Consider the following 26,576-nt stretch of genomic DNA (forward strand, 5'->3'; position numbering starts at 1 on the left):
ATGATAGTTTCATGGTGACCACTACTGAGCCTAGCTTTATATTCAATATTTATTAACTGAATTCAAGTTCCACCAGCTGCCATGGTGGGATTTGAACCCATGTTCCTCAGGATTACTAGCCCAGATTCATTACCACCACGCCACTGTCTCTTCTGCTACAGCCTCTGAGGACAAGCCCCAATTAAACAAACGTGCTACATTTTCATTATAAATTTCTCACGCTCTTTTTAAATTTCATACAGATGGGACTGGTCAGCCAGTGATGTTATTGCATTGGTCCTGTTTACTAAGCTTTTGGAAAAGATTTCTACTGAATAGGAGGAGGCGTTGCATTATTAGTTAAGGAGTCAGTTACTGCAGTAAGGAGAGATGATATCTAGGAAGGGGCATCGAATGAAGCTTCATGGGTAGAGTTTAGGAATAAAAAAAGGGCAGCCACATTGTTAGGTGTTTATTATAGACCCCCAAATAGTCAGCGGGAAATTGAGTAGCAAATATGTGCACAATTTGCGGAGTTGTGTAAAAACAATAACAATAGGGTAATTATATTAGGTGATTTCAACTTTCCCAACATTAATTGGGATAGACATAGTGTTAAGGGCTTGGATGGAATGAATTTCTTGAAATGTGTACAGGAGAACTTTTTAGGTCAATATGTAGAGGGTCCAACAAGGGACGGTGCTGTGCTGGACCTAATTCTGGGGAATGAAGCCGGACAGGTGGCTGAGGTGGTAGTGGGGGAGTATTTTAGTGATAGCGACCACAACATGGTACAGTTTAAGTTTGTTATGGACAAAGAAATAGACAAGTTGCAAAGACATGTTTTGGATTGGGAGAGAGTGGATTTTAGTAAAATAAGGCAGGATCTGGCCAAGGTAGACTGGGAACAGGTACTTATGGGGAAGTCTACAGAAGAGCAATGGGGGGCATTCAAAAAGGAAATGGGGAGGGTACAGGGTCAACATGTTCCCTCTAGGGTGATAGGAAGGAGTAACAAGCCCAGAGAACCATGGATGACCAGAGATATTCAGGACATGATGAGAAGGAAAAGAGAGGCTTTTAGCAGGTACAAGAGGAGCAAATCAGCGGAGGCATTATTGGAGTACAAAAAGTGCAGGGTGGAGCTTAAGCAATTAGGAGAACAAAGAGGGGATATGAGAAAGCTCTGGCTGTTAAAAGTAGGGAAAATCCCAAGATTCTGAGGAACAAAGGGACCTTGGCGTGTGTGTCCATAGATCTCTGAAGGCGGAGGGGCATGTTAGTAGGGTGCTGAAAAAGGCATATGGGACACTTGCCTTCATCAATCGAGGCATAGATTACAAAAGTAGGGAAGTCATTTTGGAGTTGTATAGAACCTTGGTGAGGCCACAGCTGGAGTAGTGTGTGCAGTTCTGGTCACCACATTATAGGAAGGATGTGATTGCACTGGAGGGGGTGCAGAGGAGATTCACCAGAATGTTACCTGGGATGAAACATTTAAGATATGAAGAGAGGTTGGATAGACTTGGGTTGTTTTCGTTGGAGCAGAGAAGACTGAGGGGTGACCTGATTGAGGTGTACAAGATTATGAGGGGCATGGACAGGGTGGATAGGGAGCAGCTGTTCCCCTTAGTTGAAGAATCAGTCACGGGGGGACACAAGTTCAAGGTGAGGGGCAGGAGGTTTAGGGGGGATGTGAGGGAAAAACATTTTTACCCAGAGGGTGGTGACGATCTGGAATGCACTGCCTGGGAGGGTGATGGAGGTGGGTTGCCTCACATCCTTTAAAAAGTACTTGGATGAGCACTTGGCACGTCACAACATTCAAGGCTATGGACCGAGTGCTGGTAAATGGGATTAGGTAGGTAGGTCAGGTGTTTCTCACGTGTCGGTGCAGACTCGATGGGCCGAAGGGCCTCTTCTGCACTGTGTGATTCTGTGATTCTGTGAATGCCAGGCACACTTAATTCATAAATTCATTGTTCAAGAAGACAGAAATACTGTTGCTGGCACACATTGTTAAACCTCCTTCCTTATTAGCTATGTACAGGATAATTTCCAAGATGATGACTTGTCAGCTAAATGTCCAGCTAATGATTAGATTTTCTATTCTTAGTTCTAACATCAGTAATCCAATAAGAGTACTCTGATTTTCTGGTGGTAATGATGGTGAAACTGCTGCCCTAAGCTGTCATTACTCCCTGGAAACTGACAGAAAAGCCTGAGGCTGTATTTCACAGGGGGGTGCGCCGCTCCCGCACCCTCCCTCCCCTCCTCCCCCCACCTCCGTCATTGCAAGAGTCGGACCCCAGTCAATGCACCTAAGACAGCGCCCGCCCTGTATCCATAACGTGCCGACGGAGGGCTGATCGTGCCGAGAGTGGGACTTCCGCTCCTCAGTGGGACTAGGTCCTGCCCCCAAAAGCTGCCAACCGATCTGATTGGCCAAGAGCTCCCGCAGTCCCTGCAGTGCCAGAACCCAGTAGTGAGCGATGCTGGGTCTGCTCGCAGGCCCATGCGGGACTTCGATGGATCCCAGAGCCAGGTAAGTTCCTAGCTTTTAGGGCGGGGAGGAATCGGACGGTCCTGAGGGGTGTGGGGAGGTGGCGGGAGGGCGAGGTGGGTGGAGGGCAGGTTTTGGAGGCCAGGCGGTGCGGTGCCCCTGTTGCACACAGGACACCCCCGAAAGACAGCAGCACCACCCCGCCCCTCCCCCACACACCAAATTCCCACCTTGTAACTCTTTGTGTTTATAAAACGGCCTTCGGACCCCCACCTGCCTGCCCACACCAACTGTGTTATGGCACAGGCAGCATCATATTCAAGTCAATTGACTTGGTAACAAGCTAAATTGAGCATTAATTACTTATTTAAAATGACGGACGGGCTGCCAATTCCTGTGCCCCCTCACCTTCCGTATTATGGGGCGCAGCTCGGGGATGGGCAGCAAGGTGGTGGGCCTGACACTCCTTGTATTCTATGTGTCCTCACCACCCCCCCCCACCAGAAACACGCCTGGCACGGGATGTAAAATCCAGCCCCTGGGGTCAGCAGGAGGGCACGATCAGCGGGCCCAGGATTGGCCAGGGAACGGACCACCGATCGCGATTTCACGCTGACGGCCAGCACGAAGTGGGCGCTGAAATGCTCAGCGCTGCCGGGGTGGGGCGGCAAAGTGTCATCCCATTGCTATCAACGTTCACGTTGCTTTTTCTCCATTCCGTATCTCGTTGGGTTTTTCAACATTAACAACGCTTGCGAATCATTTGCATGATCCTGTGAGTTGAAGAACTGTTTTCACTTGTGATTCATGAAGAAAATTTAGATGTAGTTTTCTCTAAAGTTCCAATGGGAAAAACAAGCAAGATATTTAATGCACCGACACTTCCTGGGAACCTAGTGACGCACTTTGTTCCGGTAAAGTTTAAATGGTTGGGTTTGTTGAAGCCTTGTACTTCAAACTCTGATGGCATCAGAGGACACTCAGCACAAAGCTCAGTGAGGGTCCAAGAAATTTTACCTAATAAACTATTAGTAGGCCCAGCAGGATTCATATTTACGAGAATGGTTCCAGGAAGGAGGGACTTCAGTTATGCGGAAAGATTGGAGAAGCTGGGATTGTTCACCTTACATTAGACCACAAGAAGTAGGAACAAGGGTAGGCCCCCTTGAACCTGCTCCACCATTCAATAAGATCATGGCTGATCGGATCCTGGCCTTAAATCCACTTTCATGCCCGTTCCCCATAACCCTTGACACCTCTATGTTTCCAAAACATGTCCATCTGAGTCTTGAATATATTCAATGACTCAACCTTCACAGCTCTCTGGGGTCGAGAATTCCAAAGGTTCATGACTCTCTGAGAAGAAATTCGCCCTCACCAGCGTCTCCGAGAATGCACTGCCTGGAAACGTGGTGGAGGCAGGTGTCAATCGAGGGCATTCAAGAGGGCATTAGATGATTATTTGAATAGAAATAATGTGCAAGGGTACGGGGAAAAAGCAGGAGAATGGCACCAAGTCATGATGCTCACTCGGAGAGCTGGTGCAGACACGATGGGCCGAGTGGCCTCCTGTGCCATAACAATTCCATGATTCTGTGATAATCTAGTTCTCCTCTGTTCTTAAACCCTTGAGCAGCGTGACATCACTGCGATTTGATGGCGTTTTGTGCCAATACAGGTACGGAACTGAGTGCACATCAGCTGCTGAAGATAGTGCCTCCAGCTGACCTGGGAGTTTAACTTTCCAATAACCTGTGCAGGAAGCAATGCCAATTGTTGGGGCGCTGGATAGGAATGCATTTGTCATGTATTTTCAGATACATTCAGATAAACCAGTTTGGCTGGCTGCTTCCGAGGTTTGGACTACCTCCCCATTGTGAGGTGCGAGTCCCACTCGGCCGTTATTCAGGCCACCCGCAGCGCATTGGTCAGCCCACATGGCGTGGGTGGACTTTGCCACCAGGGTGGAGGCTGTGAACCGTCCACCCTCAACCACAACCCCCCACCACCCCATAATATTCAGCCCCTAGTGTCATAATGGGGAAAATATTCAATTAAAAAGATATGCTCATTGAGGGCGATCAAACCACTTAACCAATGACTCAGAAACCCGTGTCCTGTTTTAAAAGTTCAAAATGTCACTTCCTCCCTCGTTCATGCAGTCTCCACGTTCTGCCACAGTTCAGGGAAGTCTCACGTTGTGAAGATTACTGGCGGTATGGAATCGATAAGAGTGACGTGCAATTTCCATCACTCAACCCTTATTCAAATAAGCTGCACTTTGGTGCCCCACTCTCACAGCAACCCTGACGCAATCATCAAAAGGAGCAAAAGCAGACCCCTAAAGTACAATGAGTCGGGGCATAAACTCAGCATCCTTGTGCCTGCATAAAACGGATCCAGCAACACACTGTAACTCCAGCCAACACAAGGTGGCTGCTGACAGCAGAAGCTGGGGATCGCTTCTTTTTGACAGTCTTCAAATTTTTAATAATAATCTTATTTCATTGCCCATCTATCACCGAAATGATTTACACCACACACAAAAAAAATTAAGTAACACAACCAGATGGACCATCCCTCTGAGCTGTTGTGAAATTTTAAGCAATTCTGCGCCTCCTGAGCCCCGCGCCGGGCAGGCACTCAGGGTGCGGCCATTTCCGGGTCTCTGTCTCTCCTGCTTTTTCTTTCTCTCACCGGCCGTTTCCTTCGATATTTCATCGTTTAATAACCTTCTAAAAATACAGCAACGCGACATGCTATTTTAATGGGGGGGATGGGGATGAGGATGGGCGGATGGAGTAGGGCCCATTTGCCACTTGCTCTGTTCCAGCCCTGTCGGTGAGGTTTGGGGTGAGCTGTGGATGGTGGGGGGTGGGTGGGGGGGCATTGTTAAAAGTGTCGACTTGATGTTGCCAGGGCTGCAATATTTTCAGTTCCGGGGCCAGTGCTGACCACCCGTGCACCCCACTGCACATTGCCCCCTAGAAAGATGGCGGCCACGGATCCAACTGCGCACGCGCGGTGTTGGCGGCAATTGCAGCCGCAGCAATAACCCATTTAGCAGGGCAGAGGCCAGGCCTGCTTGGGCACAGCTACGTTGGCTGGGGCCTTTATTTTTAAGGCAGTCCCTAGCAGCTGCCTGAAATAAACACAGGCCTCATTCCAAAAGTAAGAGGTGGCACCTCGGGCATGTCCGATTTGGAATGGCTAAATTCAGTTAGACTAATCAGAGCTAGCAGTGTGCGAGCTCTGATGATTTTTAACAGGTCCTTGAGAAGCCTAACTAGCAGCCTTTGAAAGGGCTGCAATTGGGCTGCTTGGAAAATTGCCCCAAAACTTTGAGAGGCCTTGTTTCTTGTGAAGCTGGAGCGGGCCTCCTGGGTTCACAAAACAATCATGGACATCTTCCAGCCCACGCTTCCTTTTTCTGGACTGGCGAGCTGGGTTAGAGTGCCCACAGCATGCCACATTTATGACACCGAGGCCTAGGCACCAATTTAAGATGGACTTTGGGCCTGCCTGTTCTGGTACGTCCACATTCCTCGTAGCTGGAAGTAGGCCCATTGGGCGCTATTCAACTTCCACCCCTTTCAGTCAAAAATGAAGCCATGGATAAGGCAAGGGGTTAAGCAAAAGCTTAAGCATTTTTGACACCTTTTGCAGACACTATCAGATATTATTTGAACAACAAATACGATTTAAAAATGGGAACCAAAAAATAGTTGGTTTAACTTTCACACTTTGTAATATCATGCTGAGTCTCTGGAGAGAGGTGAATAATTAAAAATAAAACTTTCAAGGGAACCCTTTGATATTTCTCTCTGAACACCAAATCTAATTTAATGAAACTCCAGGATCTGAATCTAATATTATGGGCTACAGTGACTTTCCTAACCTGAGAACATTTCCACAATCAAAACAGTGATCAAATCAAAACTTGCATTCTGTGGAATATTTGATCATCTCTGTTTACATTTAATCTGACGACTTTCAGTCTCGTCCTTAAACACATATTTATTTAAATTATTTTTAATAGAAATGGCTGCTTCTGCTGCAAGTTTATTCCATGTACCCTCAGTTGAATGGTAAAAGCCTCTGAATCTCTAGTCTTACTTGAGGCCTGTTAATTTGGTACCATGTCCCTCTATTTTGTGATCACAGGTTAAGTTAAATGACAACAACGTGCATTTATATAGCACATTTAACAGAGTAAAATGTCCTAAAGCACTTCACGGGAGCATTATCAAAAAAAATTTGATGCCAATCCATATAAAAAGATATTAGGAGCGGTGACCGAAGGCTTGATCAAACAGAGAGGGTTTAAAGAGCGTCTTGGAGGAGAGGTTTTGACAAGGCACAGCCACCAATTGGTGGAGAGATGAAAATAGGGGGTGCACAAGAGGCTAGTGTTGGCAGCGCGAGGGGATCTTGAAGAATTGCAGGACTGGAGAAAGTTGCAGCAATAGGGAGGTAATAACCTGATTGCATCCACAGCTCCCATTAGCTTAAAAGTCTTGGGTCACATTGTGTTCCCTTTTGTGAATGTCTTCGTTATTTAGGGCCTGGAGCCCAAGAATCCTCCTTACTCCTTTCTTTGAAACTTCTGCAATGGATCAATATCCTTTTGAAGAATAAGTTGCTTAAAACTGCTCACAATATCTTGTATGTAGCTTCTTGTGAGTTACACAGGGTTCAAGCAATCTATAATTCAATGGTCTTAAGATGCATTTCACCATTTAGCACTTGGTTAGCTTTATGTACACCTAACTGGATGCTAGCAATGGTGAACATTCATCTTTCACCCATATCGTCCCTTCTTTACTAATAGTCTGGACAATGATGAATCTGTACTAATTTGCAATGTGTGAACTTTATATCAACATTACAATTCATCAACTATCCTCTATCTCATTTGCATAATTGGTCCAACTGCTCATCAGTGCTGTCGACTTCTGTTCCATTAGTCATCTGATCAATGAGCATTAAAATCAGATATTAATGTTCATAGCAGATATTAAAGTACAATTTTAGATCGTGGATCAATGGATTTTTGTTGGTCAATGATATTAAGGGATGTAGATCCAAGGGATAAGGTGTAAAAGCAGGCATTTTGAAATGGAAATGGATGAGCTAACATTTGCATTTGTAGATAAGTTGAGAGTTTTTTTGAATTTCAATGGGAAATTAGAAGGTGACAAGGTAAATGGTTGCATCTTGCAGGAGTTCATAGGTAAACAAGCAGTGGGGATATCATATCTTATTGCCGCAAAAACAAAGACAGGATGGAAACATGAAAGGAAGAGTTTTGAGTTTCAAAGAAAGGTTAGAACAATGGGTTTTAAAGGTCAAAAGGGAGAAAATATATTTAAGGAAAGATTGAAAGCTGTATGGGGAGTGGCCATGTGAGATCTTGAAGCATGTCCTTTGAAGTATCAGCATCGAGCCACCCTAGAGAAGTGCTTGCTTGTTCCAGAAAGCGAGGTTTTGTTAAAAGCCTTAGAATTCCATTGTCAAATGAGAGGAAAAGAGAAATTGTGAAATACCTTCCTTATAGCAGCAGTGGGTACTTTGTGGTAATATTACTGGATGTTTTATAGATTAAGAATCCATTCAGACTGTTGCCTAGAAAATGGTGTTTATTTTGGGAGTCTAGTTAAGTAGAAGTCTTTTGGAAAATGTTGTAAGAATAAATTTAACTCTAACTATAATCTTGTGTGTTTAAGTTTTCTTTCCTTTTGTTAATAAATGTTCTAATTTAATATTTAAAATCTCCAAAAATTGTAGTGGACTCTTTATTTCTGACTTCAGTGCATATACATTCTCGTAATACAAATACAAATTGCAAATCGTTGTGATATCTTGGCCAAGTTTCCCTTTGGGATTTGGTCAGCCTTGCAATTACCACGTGCCATATCATAACATCAGCCATGATCTTACTGAATGGCGGAGCAGGCTAGTGGGGGCCAAATGGCCTAATCTTGCTCCTATTTCTTATGTTCTTTTGCTATATTCATTCTTCTGCTCTGGTTTATTGATAATTTCAGGCTGAAAGTCAAGGGAACTGAATATGGAGAGATGAAGAAATATTTTCAGGAATTGGAGTTTGTAGTCAGTCTTTGCTAGAAGTGAGAGAAAGAGAGAGAAAGAGGATGAATTCTCTTTGCATACAACATGCATTAAACATGATTTGTAAGACTATGGCTGAATGGCTAGAAACCATTTTTATGCATTATATTCATCATACAGTTAAAGCCATTTTCGCTGCCTATGGAATAAATTTAATGTATGGAGAAATTTATAGCCAATTACTTTAAAGACTGCTGAATATCAGTGAACATTGATATCATTTATTTGAAGTACTTAAAAATAAAGCATATATAACATTAGAATCAAGACCACAAGGAATTTTTGGCCTTGTTCCCTTTACATTGAAGAGCTAACTTTATATTTCTTCAATGAATAGAATCTTACAGTGTAGAAGGAGGCCATTCAGCCCAGCATACCTGTGCTAGCTCTTTGAAAGAGCAATCCAATTAGTCCCACTCCCCTGTTCTTGCCCTGAAAAGTTTGCTGTTTCAAGTAATGATTCAGTTCTATTTTGAAAGTTACTCTTGAATCTGTATCCACCATTCTTTCAGGCAGCGTATTCTAGATTATCAGAGCACACTGCATAAATGAAAATCTCTTCACCCCAACACCCCCCAATCCCACCTAGTTCCTTTGACGATAAAATTAGCAGATTTATTGAATTCAATTTTACAATTCACGATTGAGGCTCGAACTCACAACCTCCAAGTTTCTCATCCACGATCACAACCACCGACCCTAATATACCCCTTTCTCTGACTGAAAGGGGCCTTTGTGGAGTTAGGACATCTTGTCCTTCTCTTCCAAAGAATGATTTTCCTGAATGTTGTTTTAATTTTCAATAATGCTTTTAAGCATTAATATGCTACCTGCGTTCCCCCTAGATCTTGAACAACCTTGAGTGACCAGTGTCCTTCAACCACGTGTTTGTGGCAGGAGATTTGGGATTGCACCAATTAAAAGTACTTCTTGGCTCTCAAGCACTTTTGAAATGTAGTCCCTGTTGTGATGTAGGAAACACAGCAAGTTCCCACAAACAGTAGTGTGATAATGACCAGATAATCTGTTTCTGTGATGTTGATTGAAGGATAAATATTACCAGGGTGAAAACCCCTCTTTTCCTTTGAAATAGCACCAGGGGACCTTTCACATCCATCTGAGAGGCAGACAGGGCCTTGGTTTAACATCTCACCTGAAAGGCAGCACCACTGACAGTGCTGCACCCCCTCAGTACTTCACTGGAGTGTCAAGTGAGATTTTTGTGCTCAAGTCCTAAAGTGAGGCTTGAATCTACAAATTACTGATGCAGAGGTGAGAATGCCAGCCTCTGTGACGAAGCTGATATAACCCACAAAGCATGCCTTTGAAAGCCTGACTCTATATTTTTCATGGATCATAAATTAAAAGGCTGTATTTTTTTTCTTTTGAGGAATGCATTACAATACATACACACACACACACACACACACACACAGACACACACACACAGAGACACACACACACACACACACACACACATATACACACACACACACACGCACACACAGACACACACACACAGAGACACACACACACAGACACAGACACACACACACACACACACACACAGACGCACACACCCTTTCCCACAGAATAACGCAATATTCCCCAAAAATATTTTTCAGAAATACCATCCATTCTCACAGGCATGATCTTCTTTCCTAAGTGACTATCAATGAACATCCTATCAGTTTTCCTCACTCAGTGTATGAGTACCAGCAGAACTGAAGATGAGGAGGTGCAAGAGGAATGAGCTTTTAAAAAGAATACTTAATTACATCTTATTTCAAAGGTTTTCCACCGTAATTGAAATCTGTTGGGCTTTATTCCCTCCTCTATTTCAGTGGTGCAAAGGGCAGGTCGTATCTAACAGCAGACCAGATGACGGAATTCATCAATTCCAAGCAGAGAGACCCACGTTTGAATGAGATACTTTACCCTCCGGTGAAGCCCGAACAAGTGCAGCAGCTCGTCGAGAAGTACGAACCAAATGTTACCCTCGCAAAGAGAGGTTGGTTTATTTTGGAGTTTATCCACATGATTGCACGCTTTTAATACTGTGCAGGGAATTTATAAGATGATGGGGCTGCCATACTGTCAACTGCTGAAATAGTGACACATGCATTGGGAATGACACTCTTGCGTATATATAGGTAAACAATATGTGGCTTGCAATATGCAACAAGTTGACAACACATCAGGTGATTCTGATAATATCACAAATCATGAGTGCAAATTAACACCTCTGCACCCTGGGATATGTTATGCCCTGAAGCACATTTCAACTTGTCGTTCAACATAATATATGAAAGAAAGTTACAGTAATGTGGGAAGTAGTTTTCCAAAACACTATGAGAGTAATTAACTCTGTATCACATGTTCATGTTGGAGCATGTAACTCATTGTGGACTGGTGCTTGTACATCACGAAGAGTGCTACATATAGAGAAACGCACAGGCCATTGTATGGTATCAAGTGGTAACGCATCAAAGGATGGAGGTGACATTGTTGTTTCTCAGTGTCATGTGTAACATTTCTGAATTACTGTGTAACACATAGAAGTGGATGTGAGTTAGGTTATTGCTTCTGACAACAACGTACCATTATTTTTTTTTATTCATTCGCTGGCTGGGCCGGCACTTATTGCCCATCCCTAACTGCCCTTGAGAAGGCGATGATGAGTGTCCCGATGGGTAACAGCCTCTGGCCATCGGAACGTGACCCCAACTGGAATGTGACACCAGCAGCTGATCAGGATTGCAGCAGTTTCCACATTGATTTCACAAACGCGTTATAGGTGAATAGAGCACTTGCGCATCAACGGTGGTAGAATAAGAAGTGATTTGCCGGAAGCCAGCTGGAGCAGACAGCAATCCTGTGGCGGGGGGGGTCGGGGGGGGCGGGGGGGGGTGGTGGTGTGAGCAGATAGTAACAACCAGGGCCTCAGTTCCAGGCCTTGGGTCAGCTGCTTGGCTGTTTCTGGTGGAAAGCCACGGTGGGGAAAGGTGAAAATTTGAACCACCTACTGCCCTGCATAATGAACAAATAAAACCATTATTAGCGTGAATCTAAAGCGAGCACCCATTTTACAGCTTTTAGGGCTGTTGTTCAAAGGTTGAAGTATATTAATGGCGATCCTCTTGAACACTTTGGTGATTGAATGTTGTCATTATTAGGCCAAATGTTTACACAGGCCAGTGTGTAGGTGGCTTATTCATCCTTTTTTTGCAATCTCTGATTATGAATATGATTATTTTTAAAGGAAAAGGGTGTTATTGTTGAAGTGGTAAGAGTACTTACCTTTGATCTCTACGCCAGGACAAACAAACAATGGACATATAACAAGAGATGACTTAAGTGCCTGTCCTTCAACCTTTGAATGAACTATTTGCTACATTGCTTCTTAAAAGGCTTCACTGTAAATCTCTCAGCCAGCAATCCAACTACTGATGCAATGGCCAAGGACACAGGACTCCGGCCTTATTTGCACACAGTCACCTCACTCATCCTGACCTCAAACAATATTGCATATTTGATGCTTCTCAACTGATTTTCTTGGTACATATCTTATTAAATAAGCACCCAAGTAATTCAACTTTCTGTAGCCATCTACGTCTTTGACATCATTTGCCGTCTTTATAATCTTTAGGAGCCCAGGCCTTGATCCTTTGGGCTGCCCAACACTCCCAGAATGGCCAGGAGTCCCCCGGAATCAGCCCCAATCTCCTGGGGGGCCAAAAGAAGCATTCCGGGAGCACGTCAGCTCCTGGCAACAGCGGCCAGGTCTGGAGACAAGCCAATCACAGCCCTCGCTTGGGCACTACCTGACCCTGCAAACATCCAGGCCCATTTGTGAGCCAATCACAGCTCGTGCTCGAATACCACCTACCAGCTGACCTTCCCTACACCAGAAACCCACTCCCCCACCCGCAGAAAAGCCCGACTCGAGATCGGCGGAGGCCAGTTGACAGAAATATCCTAACGGCCTACAGACCACATGATCAGTGCTCCAGCCAGTTGAGGCGGTGCCCACTCAGGCTGCAGAGCTGGAGGAGAGGGCGCTGATTATCAGCCAAGGTTAGGCTCAGCTGAGACTAGATAGCGTTTAGTTTGTGATTAGTTAGTGTTATTAATGTTATTAATTAGAGTCGGATTCAAATGGTGGTGACCAGGTGGACTGTGTGTGCTGTGGACTTCCGCCCCGCCGAGAGCGACTGTCAGGGAGCGGAATGGTTCAGGCTCAGTAGTAGAATTTAGTGGGGACAGATTCATTCCCTCTCACTCAATGTCACACTGAATCAGTGTTCACAGTCAATGGAAACAGTTGATGTAACCCGAGGCCAGGTGACCAGCTTGACCAAAAAAGCTGGTTGGACCAGAGCCCTGCGGCTGCTTTGCGCAGTTGCCTTTTGAGCTGCCAATCTCACATGTATTATACTGAACTATATAAAATATACAGCACAGAGAGAGGCCGTTTGGCTCAAGTAGTCTGTGCTGTGACCTCACTTCCACCAGCTTCCCAATACCTCCGACCTCCCCGGAATATGCCCAGCCAGAATTGGCAATCCTATTGATCCCGGACTGCAGCCTTAAGGCGGGCCCAAAATTACCAATGGGGCCGAGGAATTCTCATGTATAGAGTCCTGGGGAAGGACGACAGGACACTAACTCCACGAGAAAGTCAATCTGAGATTCACAGCCCCCCTCTATCATTGCCACAAACCGTGCTTTTGCATATTTTAGATGCTATATTTAAGGCTCTTTTAGTTTGGACTGTCAACTTTTTGGGGCTGCCAGTCATATCAAAACAATCGATCAGCTTTTGTGAGTTTGGGTGTGTGAACTCTGGGAATTGTGGGTCTCTCAGCTTAGGTTAAAGGGGTGCGATAGAAATGCTGTCAGTGATGTTGCTGCTGTGTTTGATCGAGAAGAAGGGAAAGGTGGAACCAATGTGAGAGATGAAGAAAGAATCAAGGAAGGTCTTACACAAGGAGTGAAAAAAATTGCATGAACCACAAACATTGCAAAGAAACACAAACAGCAATTAATGTGTGCCGTGTACTGAGAGGAAACTTGGAAGACTAAAATAGCGATGGAGAGTGAATAATAATGGGGGACAGGTAGATAGTGAGAGGGACAGGCACTCAGCCACAGGAGATCATCCATAATTAGTGGAAATTAATTGGAATGGTAAAAGCTTTTGAAAACCCAGGTGTTGGTTGTGTGATAAATGGCTGAAATCGCAGGCAATTATGGGGATACTTTTTTCATGGTTACATTCCGATGCTGACGAGGTAGCATGCATTCAAGATTGATTGCCCCTACTGGTCTGCCAGATATTGACTGTAAGTTTATAGCCTGTTCCCTTAAGAACTGGCTGCACAAATCTTTGGCACGGCTGAAAATAAGAATTTAGGATTTAATTGCTGGCGCATGAAGTATGTGACAATGGTTGCAGTAACCAGTTGGAGCCTTCCTTCACTTTTTGACAGGTTGAAAGAAGCAGAGCATCTCTGCTTAAAATTAACCTGCGGTTCAGTGAGGAAGAGAAAGATGCACTTTTGGATGAAAATCACAGGATTTGTCACAAGAGACTTGCCCCAGCAATAATACTGCATTCTACATGTTTTGATGTAACACTGCTTCCAATGTAAGACTTCTGACTCGCTATGAAACTAAGTTGGCCTAAATGTTCCAGTCCCGCCGCCCACCTGCCGGTAATCGTCGCGGGCCGGACGGGTAATTTGACGGACCAGCAAAAGCCTGTTGACTTCGGGCGGGAATTTCCGGTCCCGCGGTGGGGGGGCGGGGGGGAGGTGGGGAACCAGAAAATCATTCAGGTGTGAACGAGGTGTGAATGTTTCTCACTGATTCAGTAAGTGGGTGCAGAATGTTTCAAGTCACTAATGGCAGCGTTACTAATAAACTGGCACGGTTACCGAATGTCCAGTGTGTCAAAGTAAAATGATGAAGTAATTGAACTAATTTGGGTAACTGAAGCGGATAGCAAAGGTATTTTGGATTACTTGGCAATGACAGTAAATGGGGAAAATTTTAGGACACAGAAGTTGTCCAGCATGAGAAGAATTCTAGTATTCTGAATGTCCATTGGGATTAGTTACAGTGTTTTATTTTATCTCCTTTCAAACTTCCCCTCAATTTTCTCCACTCTTGCCTTGAGTAGACTTTCTCAGGCTAGGAAATGGCATCACTGGTCTCCAGTTCTTGACCTAAATGGCCATCGGGGATAACGAGGAATGAGCGGGATCACTGCTGAGCCTTATCGTGCTGCCCGCGCAAGATTTTCCGTTGTGTTATTGAATAGTGATCGGGTGTGGGGAACAGTGCTGAAGCTTCTTCTCATATCCCAGGGAGAGTGTTACCAATCGTCGCGGACCCACTGACCCTGGACAAAATCAAGCCGCTCAAAAGAGTTTAGGGATCGAAGGGAAAAACAGTTCAGACGAGTACTCTCGTTTCCCAGTTTTCACTGGTGTTCCATTTTAAGGTATACAAGATCAGCTCAGAGCAGTGCTCTTATTTCACAGTTTTAACTGTTTTCTCATTCTGGGTCAAACCTTGTAGTTAGTATGGTTAGTATGGTTAGTATAGTCAGTATAGCTGATCAACACATACCAGGTTCATGGTTTCGGGGGCTGAAAGATAATGCTTTTGCTTTTTTCTACCAACTGGAAAGTAATTTAAAGTTATTAAAACTTCCTAGCTCTCCGTTTATAATAATAGCTAAAATATCTACACTTGAGATGTTTACCTCCTCTTCTCCCATATCCTGTTTATTTTAAACAGATCTATAGAAAGAAGTTATCCTCTGATGAAGGATCCACACTCAAAGCACTCATCAATCCTCAGTGCTTCTGAAGCTGACAGGTCTCATTTCCAGCACCCAGCACTGTCATCTTCTTTCTGTTGGGCTTCCTGTCAGCTATATTTTTTTCTTACTTTATTTTCTCCCTTATGTTTGTCCTCACCATGCTCTGATTCATTAAAAAAAAGTTGAAGTGACGATCTTGTCAAGAATGCCAATCCTACGCACTGAATGCTTTCCCAGCTTGGCCACCCAGTACTTTCAGGTCAACTACTGTTCAAGCTCCATCTGCCAAGGACCAATTTCAGAAGAACTTTACTGGACTAGTTTGGCTTTGAGTTGGAGACAACAAAGGCAATAGATAGAATATATAGATAGCATAGTTTAAGAGACATTAGCCTCAATATTAACTTACCCCACAATGGGTATGAGAGGGTCAGGAGTTATGAAGCGATATTCATGGAACCCAGCTTCCAGCCCACCACACACACACACACGCGCTTGCTGCTATTTTTAGGCCAAAGGATATTGAGGCACCCAATGGTCCTCTGAGGAGAGGCAGGATACTGCATTAACATTTTTAAATGGGGCTCCAACAATGCAATTCAGAACACAATTTGAAGTGTAATGCTGCTGCCTATCAAAGGGAAACCCGGCAGCAAAATGGGAGATGCCAGCTGCCAACTCCACAAGGTACATGGTTGCTTCAGCACTCCTTCTGGGACTGGAGGATCAGGCATGCTTCCCCACCCCACCCCACCCCACCGCCCTCTCCCCAAGCCCTCACTGATGGCTTCAGCCTTCCCCAGCTACCCAGCCCTGACCTCCTACAGAAAAGCCTCCCATGGCTCTTCACAGAAACGTAAGGCATAAAATGGACATCAAGCCAAAGAAAAATCATCTTTCCTCGGTCATGTCATCAAATGGTTCCAGGGTTTCATTTTGTGAAGAAGAATTTCCGAATTTGAATCCTAAACTCACCTGCTACCAGTTTGAAGCTGTGTTCCCAAGGCAGGAATTTTCTCTCCGTCGGTGGGGGGGTGGGGTGCTGAGCGGGAGCGGGCGTGGGCGGGCGTGCAGCCGACTCCGGTGCGTTTCCGCTGAACTGAAGATCTGAATGACGCACGGTGACGTCGGGATGCACGCCTGATGTCACCGCGTTTCACTTTACGCGTCGACGAGCGGGGCATAACCCCCACACGCCGACCACAAGATTCAGGCCCAAGTTTTTCTGCTGCTGTTCAATTCAGAGTAATATCCTGGGTTAACTTTCTCTATACCCTTAATTGTCACTACTTCTGAAAGTATTAATGCCTCCTTGTTCATACTACTGCATTGCTATTGATGGAAGACTCAAGATCAATGGCAAAGTAGGCAAGGTATTAATGCTGATATTCCAGGAGAATGGATGTGACAAAAATGGAGCATATTGTCTCTGGTGTATTATTTTTCTATTCTCTAGCATTCAGATAGATTCTTTTAAAAAACACAGAGCCGGGCGACTGCACATCTCATTAAGCAAATGTATTTATCTCCAGAGAAACCAGGAAACAGTTTATTTGATAGTTGCAACCTTGTTTATCTGCTTATTTAGTTCTGAAGTCAGTCAGTGAAGAAAAGGATCAGAAGAATACAGAACTGAGGGATCAAGTGGAATGGATTTGTGTTTGATCAGTGAGATGGGTTAACAGGATGCCGGAGGGGTTTATTCCAGCAACCTCCATGGTTTTATTCAAAACTTTTGCGTTCACTGATCTGGAAATTAATACCTACGGAGCCCTAGGCATTTTAAGAGAGATTTGCATTCATATCGTTCACTTTATGACCTCGGGAAGTCCCAAAGCACTTGGGCTACAGCCAATTAAGCACTTTTGTCACTGTTGTAGTGCAGGAAATACAGCTGCCAATTTACACACAGCAAGCTCAATCCCACAACAAACACTGTGATAATGACCATATAATCTGTTTTAATGATATTGGTTGCAGGATAAATATTGGCCCAGAACAACTCCCTGCTCTTCTTTGAAATAGTGCCAAATGGGACCTTTAGCATACACCTGAAAGAGTAGGCAAGGTCTCAGTTTAAATCTCATCTGAAAGTCAGCACCTCCAATAGCACAGCACTCCCTTAGTACTACACTAGAGTGTCAGTCTAGACCTCTTGTGCTTAACTCCCTGTTAGTGGGACTTGAACCCACAACCTTCTGACTCCGAGGTATGAGTGCTGCCAAATGAGCCACAATCTGCGTGAGGCTGCATCAGCTATGTTTGTATTAGAGACACTGGTCCAGGATCAGGGCCATTAGGAGTTAGCCAAGTGGCATGTATTCATTTTTAATGATGAGGAAGACCAGGGGCAGAGAAGGAGAGAAAAGGGAGCAAATCCTGCACTCCGGATCCCCGTGGGACGTCCTGCCCCATTTGCCCAAAGACCTGTGGGTCGTGAATCAGCCTGTTCAGTCACAAGAAGACCTGTGGCAGAAACCCAGTACTCTGAGTAGACGTCGTCCTCAAATTGAGGGATAGCTGACAGCGATGAATTTTTTGGAGGTGTAAGTCAAAAAATAAATTGAAAATAGCTTCATTAATTTTCCACTCTACTTGTTTTTTTTTTCGTTTAAAGCTTAAGTACACATTCTGACAAAGCTTTAATTGTTCCACTATCCAAAGCCTGAGAGCAGCAAAGTTCATGTGTAAATTCAGGAGCTGATTCAGTTGCAAGGGATCTTCAACTCGAGGGCAGTGCTGCATCTTCAGATGTCGTGCATCTGAAGTCATGCTGCAGTTGGTAGAGAAAGAAGGCTCAGCTATGAGTGTGGCCTTTATCATTGAGCACAAGGGAACATTTCTTAAATATCTAAAAATATAATGCTGCTCTTACTGAATCATGTAGCCAGACAATATCCTTCTTGATCTTCCTAAGTGGGTTCTCAGCAATTTTACAATGCAACAAGCGTTCAGATGGCAGTGCACAGAACTCTGTTTGCCCCGGTCCAGAGACTGATTCAGAGCTGGGACATGAAATGAGCGTAAAACCTGACCATTTAAACCCCCCTTTGCAGACCGTCACTTGCTATGAGGAGATTCCTGACTCTCCTTGTCAGTTCTCATAGGCAGCTGGACCAACAATCAACACCTGGCAAACAGAATAGTGCCTGGTCTGGGCCACATAGTGCGAAAGGCAAATTCATTCCACCTGATTCTAAGTTATTTTCTCATGTCCCTTTCCTTTGATTTGAGAACTAAAGAAGCCACTTGTTCCGGCCTTTGCTTTCTGCATTGGTGCTTCCAATGCCCTCTCATGTCATGTGCCTTGCATTTATTATTAAAAGCTGGGCACTTTCTGGGTGCATTTATAAGGACGCAGCTCCCGCATCACTTACTAGGCTCGCCTGTATTGGCTATCCTGCCAATGGTAAATGAATTACACATTGCCTGTAGACTCTGTCTACCTGATAGTATGGCTTTGTACTTGCCTCCGCTTTGTAGAAGTGCTTCCACACTAGAACCTTTGCATTGGTCCAAGAGATCTTTTTGGAATGGATGTTCTCACGAATGATATCTGATGCCATAAAGTCACAATCTCACCCCTTGTCTCTGCTTCTACTTATAAATTGATCAGTGCTCTCTGTCGGTTGCTGCCTCAAAGACATGGATTACAGCTGGTGGAATTGGAAGTTGAGCATCATTCATAAATGATCCCCAAGTGTTGACCATATTTTATCTGGATTCATAAGGTCCAACAGACCTGAAGTGCCCAGTCTGTGGACGCCTTCATTGCCAATAGCAATTTTAATCTTAATGGGTAGAATCTTCGGTTTGGTGAGCGGGGGCAGGGCCCGCTTGCCAAGGCATAAAATGACACGCGGTGATGTTGGACATGCATTCCAACGTCACCACGCATCATTTAGATATTCAGTTCGGCGGAGGTGCAGCCGAATCAGCTGTGCGCCCGCCGAACTGTCAAAGGCCTATTAAGGCCATTTAAAAAGCCAATAAAGCAATTGGCTGAGCTGCCCGTCCAACCGTAAGGTTGGTGGGGGGGGGCAGGCGAAGAGCCCAGGCGGCCATCGCATTTTTCATGGAACCTCATCCACAGGCGGAATGTGGTTTCATGAACGTTCTTAAAGTGTTTGAAAAATTTTTAGCAAAATTAATGGACACGTCCCAGCTCATGTGACAGTCCTTAAAAATTTTTTTTGCCTTAAATCAATGTTTTATAAGTGGAAGTGCCTCAGGGAGATTTCTGCGCTCTTTTCGCGCACATGTGCATAGGGAGCGCTCAGCGCTTAATTGGTCCACCCAAGTAAAATGGCGGCGCACGGCCAATCGGCTGCATGCCCACCCGCACCCGCCCCCGCACAACCCCCCCGACGGGGAGAAAATTCTCTCCAGTGGGTTGCTTATCTGGTTCAGAGATACTGAGGTCCTGAAAACACAGCTCCACGCATTGTTGGAACAAAGTAAGCTCAGATAGGAGGCCTGTTGCCTTCCAATTGAGTGTTGGAAATTTTGTGGTCATCCTGAATGATTATTATAACTTTCTGAAATAAGTACAACTATTTAGGCTTTTGACAGTTGTTCAGAACTTTGTTTTGCTCTCTGAATTGCGATGCATTAAATGACCACTGCTTTAGCTGGCCATAGGCTGTTGCCTGGCTGCAGTGGTGGTGCTGTTGAGCTCTGTTTCTGGTTTCCTGAGCTTGCTGAAGCTCCACCCACAAAACAGTGATTTCAGCGTGAAAAGGAACTCCAAGCTTCAAATGGTAAATTAAACAGTGAAAAAAGCTTTTCGGCAGCTGTTGGGAGATGTTACTGGATGGACTCTTCTTCCCTGGCCCAGTCTCCAGTGTTTTTCCTGCAATCACCTGAAGGGGCAGCAAGCAGCAGTAATTGATTCCTCTGTCTGTGGAATTCTGCTTAAAGTTAGATCCTCCAGGGTCAGTTACTAAACCTCTGTTCCTGCACAAACTTCACAGCAGGTAAACTTATACTAATTAAGCTCTCCCAAATTTGAATAATCTGACTGGGACATGGTGTGAGGTGCAGCATCTCAGAGTGAAGGTACAGTGTGTAGGATTTGTAAATGCTGCACACCACGAGTTAGTACTTAATAGTGGTTTCACTTCCATACCAGTTGTTCTGCTGCATGTGAAAGGATCAAGACTTGTATGCTTCTCAATCAAATCTTCAATAAACCATGCTGCCATCATGTTACATCCTTTGTTTCAATGTAAACTTGCAATCACATGACAACGATTGGCAATACAATACAAGACTGTATGCATACAATGTCAATTGGGAGGCTTCTGCCTTGGCACTCTGCTGCTGTGTATTGAGTACAGAGAAATGGGACTACAACATCACATCTTGTCTTGGAGAAAGTGATTGACAGCAGTTTATGATACACTCCATTAAAGGTACACGTATGTCATATCACAACACATTATAAGTCCTGGGAGTCCAGGACCAGATAAGTGAAGGGGTTATCACAGTGGTGCACCCTCCTTCACGCCCAAGGCCCAAAGATGGTGACCTACCGGCCTTCCCCTGCCCCTGAACTCCTCCTGGCAGACCCAAAATTGAGGCTGGGCGAGATACGACCCAGAAGTGGCCAAATACAGTCATTGGCTACTTAAGGGGTTCAATTTGGGCAAGGGCAGGCCATGTCAGGCCTCGCCCGCTCCAGGTAAAATTTTGGACTGGTCAAGGGAGGGTGGCAGGAAGGCCATCTGGGGAATTTTACACTCTCCCAGCCTGCAAACCGCCTGATGGGGAACTGTAAAGTTCTGCGCCACATCTAGCCTATCACAATCTTTCATCATCTTAAAACCCTCTGTCAGGTATTGTTCTCACTCTGTACAGAAGACTCAGACAGGATGAATAGATCCCATTAAAATAGATGAAGCTGGGAGCCTGGTCTATCAAAGAGCCATCTGTGATGAATTTGTTCGTAATTTACTAATTCACATGAAGTTAACAGAGCAACACATAACACACGGCAGATAAATTGGGGGCAGTTGTGTCTTTGTTCCATACTTGACTGGATCACCAAGCAAACTGAGGCTGTAAATCCTATTATCCTTGTGTCTTGCTGAATTTTAATCAGAAAAACTGAGGTTATTGAGTACTTTAGTAAACCATGTCATAATACTTCAGAAAACAGCCTGAAAGAAGGAAAAAAAAAACCCGTGGCTTAATTTCCAACATATCTAGAGATATAGGGCAGAATATTAAGCTCAAAACTAAAAACAAAAAACTATTGCGGATGCTGGAAATCCAAAACAAAAACAGAATTACCTGGAAAAACTCAGCAGGTCTGACAGCATCGGCGGAGAAGAAAAGAATTGACGTATCGAGTCCTCATGACCTTTCAGCAGAAGGGTCATGAGGACTCGAAACGTCAACTCTTTTCTTCTCCGCCGATGCTGCCAGACCTGCTGAGTTTTTCCAGGTAATTCTGTAGAATATTAAGCTCGGTGGGCAGGCGTGCACCCAACCCGGCCGAGCGTAAAACGACGCCAGGCGAGCATCTGGACGTCATCACACAGTCCCGCGATATTTCGTTCAGCGAGCACGCACCAGAGTCAGCAGTGCGCCTGCCTACAATTCAAAGGCCTATTATGGCCATTAAAATGGTAATTAAATTCAAATTTACGCTGCCCATCCAACCTTATGGTTGGCGGGGCAGGCGAAAGGGCCAAGCGGCCTTTTCACTTTTTAGCAACCCCCCCGTCCATGGGCGGGATGAGGTTTCCTAAAGCAAATAAAAACCAAATAAAAATTTTACACTTGAATTAAAAACGGCTGCTCATGTGACGAATTCACGAGGGGATCTGTTCTATGGCATTTTCCTGTTCTTCGTTAGTTTTGTCAACAACGTCTTCATCTCGGTGAGGCAGCTCCGTGCCTCAGGGAGATTATTCAGCGCTCCCTCGATGCAAAATTCGCGCTGGGCCTGCTCACACTACCACCGCCCCCCCTGCCCCCACCATCTGCACAGACAACGCTTAGCACCGCCGCTCACGTATCACACTGGGCGGGCCGGCGTGAAATCGCGGTGCGCTGTCAATCGCGGGCGGCTTCCTTCCCAACCTCCCCTGCCCACCCCCGCCGATCCCGCACGCCAAGGGCAAAATTCTGCCCATGAACTATTTAAGCACTGCAGCTCAGTGCAAATGATTTCAAGCTGTATTATTGAGAAATGTGTCAAATGTCTTAGCTAACAACTTGGGCTGTTCTCAAGACTTGACCATATTAATCAAAATTCAAATTAAATGAGTGCATTTACACTTTAGTTTCCAGCTGAGTCCTGCCGGCCGACAAATCCTTGGATTTGCTGTAAACGTGCAGGCAATCAAAAAATAGTGACCTGTCAGCAAATCCAGGGGAAATTTCATTGAATTTGAACAGACAAGTTGTGCTTCCCTGAAGATTTTTCATGGCGATATTAATTTGTTGATAGACAGTGCAGCATCTAACGCCTGGTAACGTCCTAATATTCTCCAGGGCATGCATTGGCTTGATAGGGATTGAGAAATATTGCTGCTGAAGCGATGTAATGAAACATTGGCTTCTGGTGAAGAAGAAAATGTGTTGCTGATTCTACTAAGAGCAACTCCTCCAGCAAGCTGAGGCCCGAGCTCTGTGGACAAATAAAAAACCTGTCAGTTGGAATAAGCAAGTGACCTGTTTGGTTATTGCCAGTGTACACTGAGAGGGGGATGTAGGGGGTTCAATTGTAATTGTGAACAGAGGAAGGGGATGGGTCTAAGCCTTTCACTTACTATCACGGTCCCGCTCCGATACCGCCTCGCCACTGTTTTGTCCAGGCTAGTGCTTCCCAAAGATGCAAGTGGGCCTAAAAAGTCAACTACTACATCCTCCCATGGTCTAGTTAGAAACAGTGTGCTGCGTACTGGTTCTGGTGGATTGGGTCTGCTGACAAGTTAACATTCATGACATGTTTTGACACACTACTCCCCATCTTTCTCCATCCCTGGCCACCATACTTTGGTTCGTAAATTTTGCTTAGTACCTACCATTCCCAAGTGATCCTCATGAACTAGTGTCACCAGTCTAGGCCTATAAGCTATTGATGCTCTACAGGTCTGCTGTCTCTGGGAACTCACTTCTCAATCGTGCATAGTTCATCTCCTACAGTGATGTATGTCTTGACTGGGCAATTCTCCCAGGCTCCAGCTTGGATTCTCTGTCTGATGTCACCCAATTCTGGATCTTTGTCTGACTCTCTTTCAATCTCTCTAGTTGTCATTGCTTTGGGTGTAACATGAACTTCCACAAACAGCACAAACGATTCAGCTTGCTTCTCTAGTGAGGACCTTTGTGTTTGATCCTCCATCAGTAGTCATGACAGTGGATCAGCATTCCGGCAATGTGAACCATCATGTGCTTGTACTGCTGGAGTCTCAAAGCCCACCTTTCGATTCTGGCACATAGCTTGGATCCGGGAGAATAAATCATCTCTACTGGCTGGTGATCTGTCTCTAATTCAAACTCAATGCTGAACAAGCATGCATGGAATTTTTCACATGCCCATCACCATTCCTAGAGCCTCTTTTTCCATCTGAGAATATCTCCTCTCTATATTTGTCAGAGATCTGCTCGCACAGGTAATGATTCTCGGGCCTTCAGCAGGCATTTGCCCCAGCACTGCTCCTAAACCTACTGGACCAGCATCTGCTGTGACCTTTGTTGATGCATTTGGATCACAGTATCCCTGGGTTCGAGCCCTTACGAACATATGAATTAGGAGCAGGAGTAGGCCACTCGGCCTCTCGAGTCTGCTCTGCCATTCAATAAGATCATGGCTGACCTGATTTTAACCTCAACTCCACATTCCTGCTTCATCCCGTTGCTTATCAAGAATCTATCTAGTTCTGTCTTAAAGAAATTCAAAGACTCTATTTCCATCGTTTTTTGAGGGAGAGAGTTCCAAAGACTCACGACCCTCCGAGAGAAAAAACTTCTCACTTCTGTCTTAAATGAGTGACCCCTAGTTCTAGATTCTCCCACAAGAGGAAACATCCTCTCCACATCCACCCTGTCAAGACCCCTCGGGATCTTATATGTTTCAACCAAGTCGCCTTGTCACACTGTCTTTTAAAACTTTGACAGTATCTTTCTGTTCTAAGAGAACAGAATCTCTGATCCAATCATTCTTTGTGGTCAACTTCCTCAATGGATCATCCAGGATAGCAAAGTTTTGGATATACCATGCACAAATCCCAGGAAACCTCTCACTTTACTGACATTTTGTGGTTCATGTGCCTCTGCTATTGCTTCTATCTTGCCTTTGGCTGGATTGATTCTGGCGCTCATGAGTTTATGCCCCATGAATGTTAGCTCTGTCACACCCAGCAAGCACTTCTCTGCATTTATGGTAAGACCTGCTGGGATTACTGACTGCAATCTGGCCAATCACCGTGACAGCCAGCAATAGATTTCCCAGATAAAAACAAAAAGCTAAAAGCTACTGCGGATGCTGGAAATCCAAAACAAAATAAAAACAGAATTACCTGGAAAAACTCAGCAAGTCTGGCAGCATCGGCGGAGAAGAAATCAGTCAACGTTTCAAGCCCTCATGGCCCTTCAGCAGAACTGAAGCATAGTTTCAACAAGGGAGAAATATAAATTGGTTTAAGGTGGGTGGGGGGGAAGAGACACATTGAGGGTGTGGTGTGAGCAGATAATCAAAAGATGTCAGAGACAAAAGGGTCAAAGAGGTGTTGAAGGTGGTGGTCTTTGTCTGAGAAAAGTGCTAATTAAGAATGCAAGACAGGATATTCAAAGTACAGCTCTAGTGGGGGTGGGGTGGAAAGACTAAAGGTTTTAGTTTTAGATTTAAAAATAATGGAAATAGGTGGGGAAAGAAGAATCTATATAAATTATTGAAAAAAAAGGCGGGTGGGGGGGGGAAAGAAACGGGGTGGGGATGGGGGGAGGGGGAGTTTAAGATCTAAAGTTGTTGAATTCAATATTCAGCCCAGAAGGCTGTAAAGTGCCTAGTCGGAAGATGAGGTGCTGTTCCTCCAGTTTGCGTTGGGCTTCACTGGAACAATGCAGCAAGCCAAGGACAGACATGTTGGCAAGAGAACAGGGTGGAGTGTTAAAATGGCAAGCGACAGGGAGGTTTGGGTCTTTCTTGCGGACAGACCGCAGGTGTTCCGCAAAACGGTCGCCCAGTTTGCGTTTGGTCTCTCCAATGCATTCGTTGCTCCCAATGCGGTCTCCTCTACATTGCATCTGTTCTGATGACGCTACCTTCAAAAACAGCTCCTCGGACATGTCCTCCTTCTTCCTTAACCGAGGTTTTCCATCCACGGTCGTTGACAGGGCCCTCAACCGTGTCCGGCCCATATCCCGCGCATCCTCCCTCACGCCTTCTCCTCCTTCCCAGAAACATGATAGGGTCCCCCTTGTCCTCACTTATCACCCCACCAGCCTCCGCATTCAAAGGATCATCCTCCGCCATTTCCGCCAACTCCAGCATGATGCCACCACCAAACACATCTTCCCTTCACCCCCCTTGACAGCATTCCGTAGGGATCGTTCCCTCCGGGACACCCTGGTCCACTCCTCCATCACCCCCTACTCCTCAACCCCCACTTATGGCACCTCCCCATGCCCACGCAGAAGATGCAACACCTGCCCCTTCACTTCCTCTCTCCTCACCGTCCAAGGGCCCAAACACTCCTTTCAAGTGAAGCAGCATTTCACTTGCATTTCCCCTAACTTAGTCTACTGCATTCGTTGCTCCCAATGCGGTCTCCTCTACATTGGAGAGACCAAACGCAAACTGGGCGACCGTTTTGCGGAACACCTGCGGTCTGTCCGCAAGAAAGACCCAAACCTCCCTGTCGCTTGCCATTTTAACACTCCACCCTGTTCTCTTGCCCACATGTCTGTCCTTGGCTTGCTGCATTGTTCCAGTGAAGTCCAACGCAAACTGGAGGAACAGCACCTCATCTTCCGACTAGGCACTTTACAGCCTTCTGGGCTGAATATTGAATTCAACAACTTTAGATCTTAAACTCCCCCTCCCCCCATCCCCACCCCGTTTCTTTCCCCCCCCCACCCGCCTTTTTTTTCAATAATTTATATAGATTCTTCTTTCCC

The 26,576-nt window shown here is 45.2% G+C and overlaps 1 protein-coding gene across 1 annotated transcript in view; it reads left to right on the plus strand.

Moving 5' to 3' along the window:
• plcb1 (phospholipase C beta 1) overlaps nucleotides 1–26,576 on the plus strand; it is a 315,255-nt gene that overhangs the window by 58,757 nt on the left and 229,922 nt on the right. Inside the window, exon 7 of the mRNA XM_078556434.1 lies at nucleotides 10,456–10,622. Coding sequence (XP_078412560.1) covers nucleotides 10,456–10,622 — 167 coding nt within the window. The remainder of the gene's footprint in view (nucleotides 1–10,455; nucleotides 10,623–26,576) is intronic.

Source organism: Cetorhinus maximus, chromosome 14 (genome assembly GCF_964194155.1).
Source record: "Cetorhinus maximus chromosome 14, sCetMax3.hap1.1, whole genome shotgun sequence".
Classification (NCBI taxonomy): domain Eukaryota; kingdom Metazoa; phylum Chordata; class Chondrichthyes; order Lamniformes; family Cetorhinidae; genus Cetorhinus; species Cetorhinus maximus.